The sequence below is a fragment of the Amblyomma maculatum genome, chromosome 5 (genome assembly GCF_055883805.1).
Source record: "Amblyomma maculatum isolate TAMU_Amacu chromosome 5, ASM5588380v1, whole genome shotgun sequence".
Lineage (NCBI taxonomy): Eukaryota > Metazoa > Arthropoda > Arachnida > Ixodida > Ixodidae > Amblyomma > Amblyomma maculatum.
The window spans coordinates 79,411,555-79,426,294 of record NC_139348.1 but is presented as its reverse complement, the minus strand read 5'-3'; the positions used below and the strand labels follow the sequence as shown (position 1 = coordinate 79,426,294).

The window sequence follows — 14,740 nt, the reverse complement described above, 5'->3', positions numbered from 1 at the left end:
TTCAATATTTATGGGCGTCGTAGCTGCTTCACTATAGTGCTCAGAAGCAGACCGTGTGGCCTGAAAACTTTTAACTACCCCTGTACCTTCTCCAGCCATCCTGACAGAGTTAGAGGTGTGCATTGATCAATTCGGTTGCTTAAACTTTCAGAATGAGTGCGGAAAAAGCATAGAAAGCTTTCTGAACTTTGCTAATATGTGCCTAAAATTCAAGTTTAGAAGCTTGATGAAAAAGTGCTCGTACATTCTGATGATATGTACAGCCTCGTCCACTTCTAGCTAGAACACGCTCACTGCTTTCAAGGTGTCATTGCATCCGACCCGGCCACGCAGTAATCTAAAGTGGCTGGCCATGTGAAGCAGCACATCCGTGTCTCTGTGTGCTTGCATCGCCTTGCATCGATACCTGCCTGCGTCAGATACAATGTTGCTTTAAAAGCAGTGACCGTGTTCTAGCTAGAAGTGGACGACCCTGTACATTGGTTCCTGTATAACATCCGTGTTGTCTAATATTTACATGGCTAAAGGGAATCGCGCTTTGAAAGTAAAATTAGAACGACGGGTAATTTTAGCATGTTTTCACTATGTCGATGAGTTCTTATTTGGCTTTCTGTTTGAAAAAAGCGGTGCAGCTAACGTCCTTGAAGTCGTTAAATGGTTCAAAAAAGCGTTCGAAGGACTAGCGTTCACCTATGAAGTTAATAATTAATTAATAATTGGTTCATAGGAAGGGAAAGGCGCGGTAACTGTCTCACTTATTTCCTGTGGACACCTGAACCCCGCCATAAGGGAAGGGAGGAGGGTGGGAGTGAAAGTGGAAAGAGAGAAAGGGGAGCAAGAGCTTTAGATATTCAGATGTAATAAGCGGAAACGCACACATGCTGTTCGTACACGACAAAAGATGAAAGAGCCTTGTTGAGCTACGAATCGGGTCATTGAAAAACTAGTTTAAAGAAGCACAGCTTTATCTCAGCAGGAGGCAGAGCATTAAAAATCGTGCCACCAGAAAATTCAGAACCGCATCGTTGTGCAGGTAGACAAACCGAAGCAAAATGATTTCCGAACGCCGTGCTTGCGGCAATGCTGAAAAAGCACCATAAAGCAATACCTAGAGGTAAGGCCGCATATATATATATATATATATATATATATATATATATATATATATATATATATATATATATATATATAGTATCCCATCGCCTGAAAAATATTGGTGCGAAGTGTGAAATTCCTGTTATATTCATGGAACCACAGCAGTTGATATCCTTGTGCAATACGGATAGTGACAGCCCTCGTCATCCCACGCCTCACCTACAGTCTCCCATATCTTAAACCAACCAAGGCGGAAAGGAACACGATAAACGTGCTAATTAGGAAGGCATACAAACTGGCTCTAGAGTTGCCACCCCACGCCTCTAACAGCAAGTGTGACGATCTCGGCATGCACTGTATCTTCGAAGAACACAGCGAAGCTGTGCCCGACTCCCAGATCAGAGGACGTAAACAGAAAAATACGGGAAGTGCTCTCCTTACGAAACTCAATATACCCTTAAAGACGACAATGGCGAAGAAACCCCAAGTTTCGCACCACATATCAGGGACACTTTCACGGTCAGACTATTGCCCAAAAATATGGACCTTGTTAATCATAACGGCAGAAGGAATGCCAGAGCGAAAACCCTTGACAAACAACTGAACAGAAAACATTTTGTGATGTACGTCGACGCAGTGAGGCACAAAGGCAGAGAGGCGACCGCAGCCGCAGTCACTGACTCACGAGGCAAGCTCATATACGGAACAAGTATACAGACCAAATGCATCCGCCCAGCGAAAGAGGTGGCAATAGCCCTAGTCCCCTCAGAAGAAAACCGAAGACAACACATTTAGTGGATAGTCTCGGACTCGCAAGCTGCCTGTCGAGCGTTCCAAAACAACAGGATTCCTCGCATAGTAAACAAGTTCCTAGCCGGCCAGCCAGAAGGAACAGACCCAAGTAGGCGACACAATTGTTTGTGTCCCCGACCCTGGGCTGGAGGGTAACATTAGAGTAGATGCCGTCGTCTGAGGTTTCACTAGCCGGGTGGCGGAGCCATCGATAGAGCCTTTCACAACACCAGAAACATACGGGGAAACAATTCGAGCATGTAGGGAGGGGCGTAGAAATTCTGCACTTCCACATGGCGCACTAAGCCGAGAAAAAGCCACTATACACATAGACGCCTACAAACAAACACATATCCAAACAGAGCCCTGTACCACAAGATATGCCCAACACAATACAAAAGCGAATGTTTCTGGTGCAGAAACACTGCTACACTATACAACACAATATGGGGGTGTAGGGCAAGCTCCTTAATGCCTAAAATAGATAGCCCTAGTCCATAACAGTGGCAGGACTTCTAGCCGACTCGGATGCACAGCATCAGCTCATGCTGGTGCAGCAGGCCACTGCTGAGTCAAACGGACTCCGCGACAGAGGACGGCCGACTATTGCTCTTTCCTAACACCCTTAACCCCAATTTTCCCGATAAGGTATATCAATCAAAAATTGTGCGCGATGGTAAGCAAGGATGAAAAAGAAAAAAAAAACTGCAAATGCCACATCGCCCACAAAAGAATGTACATAGAATACGAAAGTCGCAGTATTAAAGATTCCAGCATCTTCTGGTAAACATTCTATTGTACAATCCGGAATAAGTATTAACAAAAAAGAAGTGAACACTCAAGAAATTGTGGGCTGATTTAGCACCCGGGGAACCTAGCTACGCATTGCGCTTTGTATGGATGTCATCTGGACTTTGCTGGAACGAGCATAATCGGGCATGCAGGAGAGAGGATTGAAAGGGAGATTAGAGAGGCATATGCAATTGAATTAGATATGGAGAAATGTCTTAGTGACGCTTCTATCACATTGATGAAAGCCGAAATTGTTTTTACCAAAAACTGATAGAGGTGCAGCTATATGTGCATTATATGTAATAATACACATGATCCCACGACAAAGCATGTGTACAAAATGTATAAAAAACAAGTGCTGTACTTTCATTAAACAGTTATGTGTACGCGTTCTTTTCGTCCGGTCTTTGTTACGTTTGTTCAATTATTAGTGCGTCGTAGCGCGCTGAGAACCGACACGCAGAACCTACTGACTCCCTATCCTAGCACTGCTTCGATTCTTTCTCGTGCTCATTATTTAGTTTTCTTACATTTTTCCTGCACGCGCGTGATGACCTGCAGGAGGGGCGTGGACGCCATCATCACTAATAGACCTGGCCGTCTCAACCACCTGATCAAGTACAAGTACCACCCGATGATGCGTCTGGCTACCCTAGACGACGACCCGTTTGTACGGTTCGATGGTTGGACACCTTCCCTAAGGTTACCGCGGAACGAACCTGTTAACATGGGGGATGAAGTTCTTGAGGTCGTGCCTGGAGTCGACGATTAAAGCAAAGAATGTTGTTGGACATTACTATTAAATCGGGTCCTAGTTGGAAATAAAGTGCAGTTTAGTTACGTCTAAATTGCTTATTTTCGGAACTGGAGTGTAACATCACGAAAAACGACATCTTTACGGTTGATACGATAAGCGACATTCTGGTGGTATGAGCTGAAGAATTGTAGACGAGCTACCAACACAATTACATCTTATAAGACGTCAACGATTTATACCTTTATAACTCCGTAATGTACACTGCTCAGCACAGGATGTAGTTGATGTGCCAGGTACCACATTGGCTATTATAATCCCATTAACAGCGCTTAGAGCGAAATCAATGCCATGGCGGAGGAGTTTTGATAGCCATTTTTCTCATTATTCTGCCGGCTGTTTATCTGAGAAAAGGTGTTTTTTTTTCCACGAAGTTTATTGTCTCAGGGCTTAAAATGAATGCTATGAAGGATGAAGGGTGTGGTCTAATAAATGAAAAAGGTTGGCTGATGCAATGAAGACAAGGAGTGAACAATGAGGTGGTTCCTGCGTCTAAGCGCCATATGACTGCGGATTATAAGGGGAGAGGCCAGCTGCCACCAGGTGGCGGATCCGCTTTGGCTTCAGCACTGGACATTCCCACCTCAGGTGATGGATGTCAGCTTCTATAATTCTGGATTTCTGTATTTCTGAATAAACTCCGTTTTAACGTGGCTTAAGAGCTTGGTAAAACCCCATGGTCTACATCTTCGTGTTGCACAACTCAGCCTACTCGCAAAGCGTGACCACAACGGGAGCCAGCCCTCAGCCTCTACCTGCCTTCAGCAAATACATTTCCGAGTGCATTGGGAATTGACGTATTGCAAGCCCCACCCATACTAACTATAGTTTTGTGGCATAACTTTAATCTGTTCGTCATCTTATTTTATCTGTACCATGAAGCAGGCACTGCGTGCTGCGCAATCGCGTTGTAGAAACATTCTCGCCGTTATTTTCTAAGTGGCCGGAAGACAATAGATTGCGGCCATCCTACCAGCCTAATCCGAATATACCATAGCCTCATGCAGTCACCGAAAAAACGCCCGCATAGTGGCTACTCAGTCGGCTGAAGACGGCAGAGTCCAAGAACGGCTCTGAGTCAGGACCTATACTATGCTTGATGGTAGGCGTCCAGTCGGAGTTTACTAGAACAATTAGTCAACCAACTTTTACACTCAGACGCGCCATCAAGTCTTTACAAATCTGCCCCGGTCATATGTGCTGTTGCGGTCAACAGTGAACGATGACTTTGTCGGATAATGCAGTACGTACAATACCTTGTTTATTCAACCTCTTTTTTAATTTTTGTTCCATCTCAGGTAAATTGAGCATATGTGCCAGCCCATTGCAATTCTAGAGTTGTACTTCTTCAGTATTCATGGCGCGTTATTTTCACTGCCTTTTTGTCTCAAATGCGTGCTAAGGCGACAGTTCGTTCTCTACAAGTCAGCAAAAAATGCCATCACTATCAGAAGTGAGGTTAACCTCCCAGGCAAGCAAATTTTATTGTTATTGATCACTAGCTTGCTGTGTTCTGTGCGATCCCAGTGAACCATATACGTCTCATTGAACTGCCTGACATCATTGTAGCGGGGGTGCTCATTCGTGTCGCTATGCCATATACCGATATTGTTCTACTCAGCTTCATCGACGTGGCCGCTCAACATGTCTTCTGCGGATTCCATTTCCCCCAGACGGCAATTTCGTGCTTTTAAGTTCTCACGGAAATCGATTCATTCAGGTTCAGTACCTAAGCCCTCCAGTTTCATGGAGTTAACTATATACACTTTTCAGTGGCAAACGCATGAGAAGGTGTCGTTGATTTATTGAGGACAAAGCCTTTCTAGACTCCTGGAATGGAATATCTTGCGCGAGAGTTGTGCCCGAGATTGGTACGTGAGATCTGTGAGCGAGATCTGTCATATTCCATCACGCGACAGGACCGATGATGTACCGTCCAAACTCAGACTTTCCGGACCGGAGAAAATGTGACATATATTCAACCTTCCCTTTCCTGTAAACCAATTATACTAATATTAGCATTGCAACGAGGCACTGATAAGAGGCAAACAATGAGAGAAAAATGATAGGATAGGAAGGGTAGGCTTTCATCAGTCTCCTCTTAGGAGACATCTAAGAGGCCCTCTAATTTTTTATGCTCATCTATAGTAGCCTCGCAGCATTAGCTTCATAGGAAACTTGAGTGTAGGTATAGAATAAACAACAAGGAGGTATTGCCTTCGTGTGGGCCGAAAAGTTCAATCTAGCGCTAGAATTCGGTGCCTGTACCACTGTCAGAGCGGAATGAAGTTACATTTGAACGACGTCTACATAATAAAAGGTAGTGTAGTAGAAGACCTTGCGCAGGGCGCTACGCCATGAACAGAAAAAAGAACGTTCGGCTATAAGTCGAAGAGCTTGTGTCAGCACACGCGCGAGCGTATGAGCGAGCGTTGTCGTCGTTGTCTTTCCTGACCTTCAGGCGTTAAACATCGTTGTCGTAATCTTTCATCAGCATCAGTCGCTGAACATTTCAGAGCCGAATAATTGTCTTACAATTCCCCCTTGCGAAACGGCGTCATCCTGGCGACTTGTGGTGATGTGACGATTACAGAATCGTAGTAAGGTTTCAGGCGGTTACTGTGTACTTTTTCACGGTTGCGACGACAGTGGTCGGCGGATGGCATAGGCGTTAGATGAGATAGTTGACGAAGGATGTTTGCTTGACAATATGATAGGGGCCCTGGTATACCTGCTCAGACGTTTTGTTGAAAGGCCAGGACTGGAGGAAGGTACCCGTAACCAGACCAAAGAATCTGTACGGTAAGCAGGAAGAAGTGCAGATTGATCTCGGGTGGCTTTCTGCTGCTGATGGGCATGAGAACTGAAGCACCGGTTGAGCTGGCGGCATTCTTCAGCATAAATTGCAGCTTGTGAAACAGTCGTGACTTTGGAAAAATCCGGTCGGTATAGGAGAATGGTATTCGTGGTACAAGAGGGCTCACGATCGTACAGGAGGAAGAATGGCAAGAATCCTGAGGTTGCTTGAGTGCCAGAGTTCTAAGCAAAAGTGATGAATGGAAGAACGCGGCAACAGTTGGAGTGGTCGGAAGCAATATACATTGCCAGCATGTCGCCCATGGTGCGGTTGAAACGCTCAACCATTCCATTTGTTTGCGGATGGTGCACAGAGGTGGCGCGGTGAACGGTTTCCCGCCCTCGAAGGAGAGCTTCGACAACGTTAGAAAGGAAGGCGGGACCTCTGTCACTAAGCAATTCTTTGGGAGCCCCGTGGTGAAGAATGATATGATGGAGAATGAACGAGACAATGCCTTGGGCTTTATCAGAAGGCAAAGGCGCCGTTTCGGCGTAGCGTGTGAGATGACCAATTACAACTATCATCCAGCGATTACCTGTTGATGTGCTAGGAAGAGGGCCGTACACGTCAATTCCAACGCGTTCAAATGGCTGAGCTGGGCAGGTCAGCGGCTGCATATGCGCGGCGGTCTGGCGAGGTATGTATGTATGTATGTATGTATGTATGTATGTATGTATGTATGTATGTATGTATGTATGTATGTATGTATGTATGTATGTATGTATGTATGTATGTATGTATGTATGTATGTATGTATGTATGTATGTATGTATGTATGTATGTATGTACGTACGTACGTACGTACGTACGTACGTACGTACGTAGGTATGTATGTATGTATGTATGTATGTATGTATGTATGTATGTATGTATGTATGTATGTATGTATGTATGTATGTATGTATGTATGTATGTATGTATGTATGTATGTATGTATGTATGTATGTATGTATGTATGTATGTATGTATGTATGTATGTATGTATGTATGTATGTGTGTGTGTGTGTGTGTGTGTGTGTGTGTGTCTATGCTGTCCTCAGTATTTTGTCATCAGAGGCTTCCATCTTAGAGAACAGCTATTTAACTGCGTCCAAAGAAACAATCAATCACAAACACACTGAACATGCGTAAACACGCTGAACTACTCAGCTACTCAAAATGTCTTCCTTCTATGTCCTTGACACGGCACGGCTGTACTCGCGGGTTTCTGTATCTGAATTGAATTGTTACTTTTTTCAAAATGAAATAAGGGAACTCGAATGTGCAGTCAATGCACTTAACTGGGCTAGTTGGTGAACGAATTCAGGCATGATGCTAGCGCACAAGGAGGACACACACGGCGTTTGTCCTGTCCGCCTACCCGCCGTGTGTGTCCTCCTTGAGCGCTAGCACCATGCCTGGAATGTGCACTAAATCTTTCTGTGGATACCAGCGGTTCAAGGTGACTGCAGTATTTAAAGAAATAACAGGGGATGTGAAAACTTACGGGGATGCTGAAGTCACTTTGAGAGTAGAATGTGCCCCACAACGTATACCCACCAATCACCGGCCCTGTCAGCTGCCATCTTTTCCTTGCTAGAGGCTTCATTCGGGTGGAAAGGGGTTTGCGCAATGTTTATATTTATAATGCTCGCGCGTTAGTAGCAGAGTGAGCAAACTGTGCAGTAGCGCATATACATACATACATACATATATATATATATATATATATATATATATATATATATATATATATATATATATATATATATATAGTTGCGAAGACAAAGATCGGCAGTGGCGCGAGAGGAGCGCTAGCGCTAGGCCAGACATTAAATCATCGTTCATCCTGTCGCCATGTTTTGCCGTCCTCTTTGCTTGCCGCCACGTAACATTTTTGGTTGTAGGCGCGGCGTACGTCATCCCCATCCTCGTCTTGGAGCATCGACGCCATCTGTAAGCCGGGACCATGAACCGAGGGCCCTGGGACATCGCCGAGCAGCTTCGCCCCAGCCTTTCCTGCCCAGACCCGACCATCTACCACCGCCCAGCCCCCAGCCCGGGTCTGAAGACAAGGAGAACATGCAGACAAACCAGAACCAAGACGAAGCACCCAAAGGAACCGGACGTGTACACGCAACCCCCGCCCAACCACCCGACGTGACCTCGAGCCATAGGTTCCATGGACTCTGGTGACGGATGGTTGAACAGCTCCAAGGGAGGCGGATCACCCAAACATCATCGTGTTCATCGTCTTCGTGGTGGCAAGCGCATTATTCCCTTCAATCTTTGCTTGAACATCTAAACTATCACGTCACAATTGACTTCAATGAATTGATCGGGACGATCGCTCGATGGCCCCGGGAAGTGTTGGGAAGAAGGTCGGCAGTGAGAGGAGACCTCCCGCTAGGCCAGACAATAAATCATCGTTCATCCTGTCGCCATGTCGTACAGTCCTTGCTTGCCGCCACGTAACAGTATAGTTGTGAAAAAGACGTTCTTGGCTGCTGAGGAAAGAAATAGCGGAGATGCGTAACCGTTCATTGGTACTTCGTGGCTGTTTCGCAAGGAGTCCGATCTTCCTGAAGACTGTGGTTACATCGCTTGAGTTTCTGTGTTAAAGGTTTGAAAATTGGACAGGCACAGCTAATGGGGAACGCACCAAGAAAAGGTTGAAAAAAAAAAAGATAGGCGACGACCATGGGGGACCTGTTGAATGCGAGAAATGAGGGAAAAGACGAAACATGAGTAAGGGCGGGTGCACAAAGCAAGAAAAGGCTGGGAGCGATGAAAAAATGATTGTTTTTTTGAAAAAGGAGAGATCCCGCAAATGTCATCTTCGGCCAGGAAAGATGGGGGCAGGCAGAGTAAGAAAAGAAAGATTAGATGGAGGAAGAAAAAGAAGAGAAGCGGGGAGGCGGGGGGGGGGGGGGGGGTCAATATTGGGAGTGAAGTATTTGGGAGAAAAATGGACAGAACACTTGGTATGAGCTCAGATGACCTCGCCGGCTGTATCTCTTTGTGAAGGCAGTTAAGTAAAGGGAGGTGCACAGGTCTGAGGCTATCTTCACTGTGAATCTGTTACTTGGGATGCTTCAATGGATTAGTGACTCCGAATGGACGAAAGGATTACGGGATGTTCATTTATGCCACAGTCAACTGTAGAAATTTATTAATAAAATACTACTCGCGTTGGTCACGGTTGCAATTAGTTCTGAAGTTGCCTTGCAGTCAAGTAACTTCTAGTTTTTCAAATTCATGACCTGTTTGATTAGTGTGTTTGAAATGGAGGAAGGTCGGGTAGTGACTTGGTGTGTGAGCGGTGATTATTGAATCTGATTCTGAGGGAGTTCGGGTTTAACCCACGTATTGCATCTGGCAGTGGCCACATTTCAGTAGGTATACAACGTTCCCCGAATCGCAGTTAAGGTTTTCTTTAAGATAATGTTTGAAAGCGGAATGTGTGCTGTTAGCCAGTTTTGTGGTCTGCATGTGTTTTCACTGTTGGTAACGACTTTTGCCGCAGAGTAGGCAACCTACGGGAGGTGGTTTATATACTTTATTGCGGACTTTGTAATTTCTTAACATAGGTTACCCGTGGAGGATTTGGGGATATTTTGGAGAGTTGCTCTCTCTACTCAGTAATATTAAAGTGCTTCTTCAAAATTTTGTTGATGTTAGAGGGCATACTTGTGAGGGTTAGTATCAGGATTCAGGGATGAGGATTCGGAGGTGCAATATGACGTTGCCTGACAATATTTTCGTGACGTAGTTTCATAACCTTATTAATAGCGTCGTTATTGATAGGAGCCGGGCAGTGTTCGTTCTTAAGGACCGTCTGCAGGCGGTTGACGTTTTCCTCAAAGTCCCCAGGGCGTGAACACATGCGTTTAAATCGAAGGGCTTGGGAGTAGGGGATAGATGTTTTGCAGTGTCGTGGATGGCAGCTCTTAAAAGGAAGGTATTGTTCATTATTGATATAAACAGCGCGAACACGAAAACAAGGGACAAGAAACAAGAAAGCCACAGTACATGCGCTGACTCACAACTAAGCCTAAGCCGTTTACTCCAAGGCCCAGAAAAACAAACATGAAGAAAACGAAACAGACACGTGAAAAAAACCCCTGGGTTCACCTGCTGCATAAAAATTACTTTAAAAAACCACTTAAAAAGACACCTCTTTGCTTGAAAGAGCAAGAGACGTCTTGCTGACACCAACTCGCCCAACAAAGTATCTTGGTAAGGTATTGTTGTCTGTCAGTGGGTTTTGTGTAGATGCTAGTGAGTGGTGTGCCCCCTTCTACTTGGATCGTGAGGTCCGGAACGTTTATTTGGTGTGCGGAGTAGGTGTGTGTGAAAGACATAGTTGGATGATGGGCGTTGTTGAATGCTGCAATGAAGTGGGTTAGGTTGTTTTGTGTGTCATGACATTTAATGTCATGACCATAACATTAAAGAAAACCTTAAATGCGACATAGACAACGTTCTATGCATACTGGAATATGGCCACTGCCAAGTGCAATGCATAGGTCAAAATCAAACTCCCTTCAGAATCACATTCAATAACCACCGCGCACACACCAAGTCACTATAGTAAGATACAGGTCAAGAATAAAGCGGCATCCAGCTATCAAAGGACCCCCCTCCTACCAATAGCTGCCGAGCTATACCTTGGCGTCACGACCGACCGCCTTGCACCTACCATTAACGCTTGGAACGTGGTTTCTTCAAGTCAGTCAGCGCTGGCAAATAGTTCCTAAATGCATCCCGAGTTCCAGCAAAAATACATAGCTTTACTCAACAGGATCGCTACTACGGTCGTTCGCTCATCAGGTTGAGTACAAATGGTAAAACGAATTTTTACGAAACTCCTTAGTTGGTCTGCGCTCCACTGCATCTCTGTTCCGCCATAGAGCCCTACGAGGTAACACCGCTTGCTGCCATAAGGGAGTTTTAAAGTAAGGGAACCCCGCCCGTTAGGGGAATGGGATAATAGCGGAGCGACAGTAGGCAAACGCAGTGCTGCGATGAATATGGGAAACATGTGGTAATTACTCTGGGCATGCACAATAGCCCCCGAATATTGCCCTATGTCTAATCATCGCAGCCCTTTGTGTGTGTGCATTGTCACCCCGCTATTACCCTGTTCCCCTAACCGGTTCGGTCAGATTCTCGCGAGATCTCGCGAGATATTGAGCGCAGAAGAACAGGTTTTTCTTTTTTTTTTCTTTTCCCTTGTGTGCCACGACGTCACACATTTGCAGCGATGCCACTGGCTGGAGAGGGGTTCTTTGAGGGCTAACCTATGGTCGCTGTGCCCGTCCAGTCTTTAGTCTAGGATGCGGCAACATTTTCTCACTTCGAAAATAAAGGAATGCATGCCCTTCTACTGCGGAAAAACTGTGCACAAACTCAAAATACAAATAAACACTTGGTAAAACAATTTCGGGAATCGTTCATGCTTTGTGGACCACTCATACAAAATTTCTTATATATGCTGAGTTTTCCGGACGCCCCGTACACACCATGTAGAAGCTATTCATATTAGGAGATGGGAGAACAAAGGCATAAAGAAAGGATGTAACTGACGTAAATGACGCGTATCGTCATAAATACCACACAGAAATCATTCAGGATTTACGCAAAAATGGCAGATGCTTTTCATGGGGACAAATGCTAATTGGGCATGCTAGCCTTTCTTTCTGTTCTGTTATGGTTTCGGTCTTAGGCACGACCTTCAATACGAGTCAAGCTCGAGACAGAGGTCTGCAAAATCAATGAGGGGTGACCTTAGTGTTACCTCACTATAAACCATAAGAGCTACCTAACACTTGAAGCCGGCTAGCGATAAGGTACAGTGGTCTAATAGAGGCTGGTCTCTCTGCCTCGGTCTTTTCTTTCTTCGAGCGAGCGAGGAAGACGTCAAATCCACCTGGCCAAAATCCTTGAAAATGAGCAGCCCTTATTCTACACTAAAGGGAGCCCGCGTGGATGGCGCCATCAACTGCCGCGCCGCAGTGCAATCGGTGATACAGAGGGCGTTCGTCGCTCTCACGACGTAAGAAGCTACTTAACAAGAAGACGATCGGCAGAAAGGAAAGTGCAGTGCACGACGAAGCGAAGCAGTGGCAGTGGTCAAAACGACATCGCAGAAAAACAGCACCTTCAACTTTCGGGACTGCCGTATCGGGCGAAGGCAGCGCTTAAGAGAGCAACGCTGCTGAGGCGTCAGCGTGAAGCCGCCGCCTTCTAGCTGCAGGCCGATCGTGTAACTGCGACACTGCCTGCCTATACTTGTCAGGTGAGATTTTATTTTTTCAGTCTATCTAGCAGCAGTTCCCTGCTCAGCCTCCAGCATTCAAAATGAAAAGTTTAGTGTCCTTGTTCGGCGCGTTCAACAGCTGTTCTCGTAGCCGACGATCCCGCCACCATCTGCACAGTTTCATCGCCAGGCTGTTTTTAACCTATCAGCTTGCTCCTGCTGGTCTATACCAGCGTAGCCCGTACAGCAACACACTGAGAATTCGAAAATATTTGTCAGTTCACTAGGAATGCGAAGTAGTCGGAAATGAGCAGGGATGCCACCCATATAGATTTCGGTGATGTGCGTTACGAGCATCCAGCGGCTGTCATTAGCCAAAGGTGAGCAGCGATTCCTGTACTCCAGTAGTCAAAATTCTACATACTTACCGGTGTTTTTTCAAACGTTTTGGCCATGGGCCAGGTTTTAGGGAAGAATGTATTTCGGGATTCCGCTGCCCAATTCAAATTAGACAAGGGGCGGCGATCCCTCTATAAAGATTGCTTGAAAATGCTGAGCAGAAAGAATTCATGAAGAGGCATTGCAAACCTTTTGAACAGTTAATAACTAGGACCGTTTCTTGCTTTAATTTTATATCGTTCTGGGGGACGAGGCCATCATGCTTCACGACTTGATGAAGAAAAAAAAAAACGCGGCTATTTTTTACTTGTTTGTGTACCTTATAGGTTCTACAAAGAGACGTGAATATAAAAAATGTGACTGCAATAATTCTACTTAATTCCTACGTTTTAAAAAAAAATCATTGAGCGAACTAGCTTGCTGCACACTGCGGAAAGTTTTCACCGGTAAATGGCAAAACACCGAAGCGCAGATTTATTCTCGTCGTTGCCCTCAAATTATTTCCTTCCGATTTGCCGGTCTTAGTCATCGCAAACTGTGTCGCATAATATTTTTGCAAAAGAAAGGGTTAATAGAAAGTATATTTCTCAAACTATTTTGGCAGGTCACATACGTGATGTCATGTGTCGCTTTTGGACGTTAAACCATCTAAACCCCAATCAATGGTCATTCCAATCACACGTATCAAGATAGATAAACAAAGGACGCTTTGAAAAGCTGCTTTAGAGTAATTGAACGGGGACTCGGCTTGAGATGGTATGTACGGGGAGACTTTGAAACAGAGGCGATGAATGGTTAATGATGAATAAGATTGAAGAAAAGGCGCATATTTAAATTTCAGCCATTATTAAAATCGCAGTAGTTGAGTGGAGAATATTCCAAGTAAACTCTAAACAATGCGCATGCGCCGATGAACCTGAGGATTCATATGCCTAATATATTTTCTTTTTTTTTTATTGCATGCTTACACACAACGAACAAAAAGAGTCCTAGAATTTGTAAAAGAAGCTGGTTGGAGGAGAGAACAAGCTTTTCAAGCGCTCTAACCACGTATGAAGGGTTTATACCGCACATGCATATTAATACGCATATGCGCATTGATGGTCTGACTGTAATAATTTCACGTGTTATGAGAGATAGTTTTGAAAGGTTTTATGCTTTCAAATCAACCTCTTGCGCTTGGCGGCATGAATTTGGATAAGGTCGCAGTATTTGTCACACTAGTCTTCATATATTATAATCGTGCCATAAATCGGCGATCCACAAAAACATTGACTTCTCGGATTGCCGGCCTCACTCTGTCACGTGCCGCTTGCAGGGCTTGTGGCAGCAACCTGAAAACGCACACTTTTTAATTTTTAACGAAATCTGCGCTTAGATGCACTTGGATCGAGGAAATATATGGCCGCAAAGAATTTGTTTTCTTCGTGTGACCACTAACACAGCTACTTATTTGCGCTTCTGTCTATGATATATGTAGACTGCCTTCTCTTTCGCTATCCAGCAAAACTTCAATTCAATCAGCGCCTCTGTTTGTGTGCTTGCATAACCAGACTATGTCGACACATTAGTGCACAAAGCACTCAAGAGAGCGCTTGGATGTGTTGTATTTTAGTTAAAATTCTCATCTGTCATCTAGATAATGTCATGCTTTCAGATCTAGACAGTCATTCCAGGGGGATTTATTACCACCGCCAGCCTAATTACAATGCCACATAAAGGCATCTTTCCATCTCAAGACGCTACCCAT

General features: G+C 44.9%; 1 protein-coding gene across 1 annotated transcript in view; it reads left to right on the top strand.

The window, feature by feature from the left end:
* Positions 1–3,451, top strand: part of LOC146188563 (dermonecrotic toxin SPH-like) — a 35,803-nt gene extending 32,352 nt beyond the window's left edge. The window contains exon 5 of the mRNA XM_084605073.1: positions 3,241–3,451. Coding sequence (XP_084461199.1) covers positions 3,241–3,451 — 211 coding nt within the window. The remainder of the gene's footprint in view (positions 1–3,240) is intronic.
* The last annotated feature ends 11,289 nt before the right edge of the window (positions 3,452–14,740 follow it).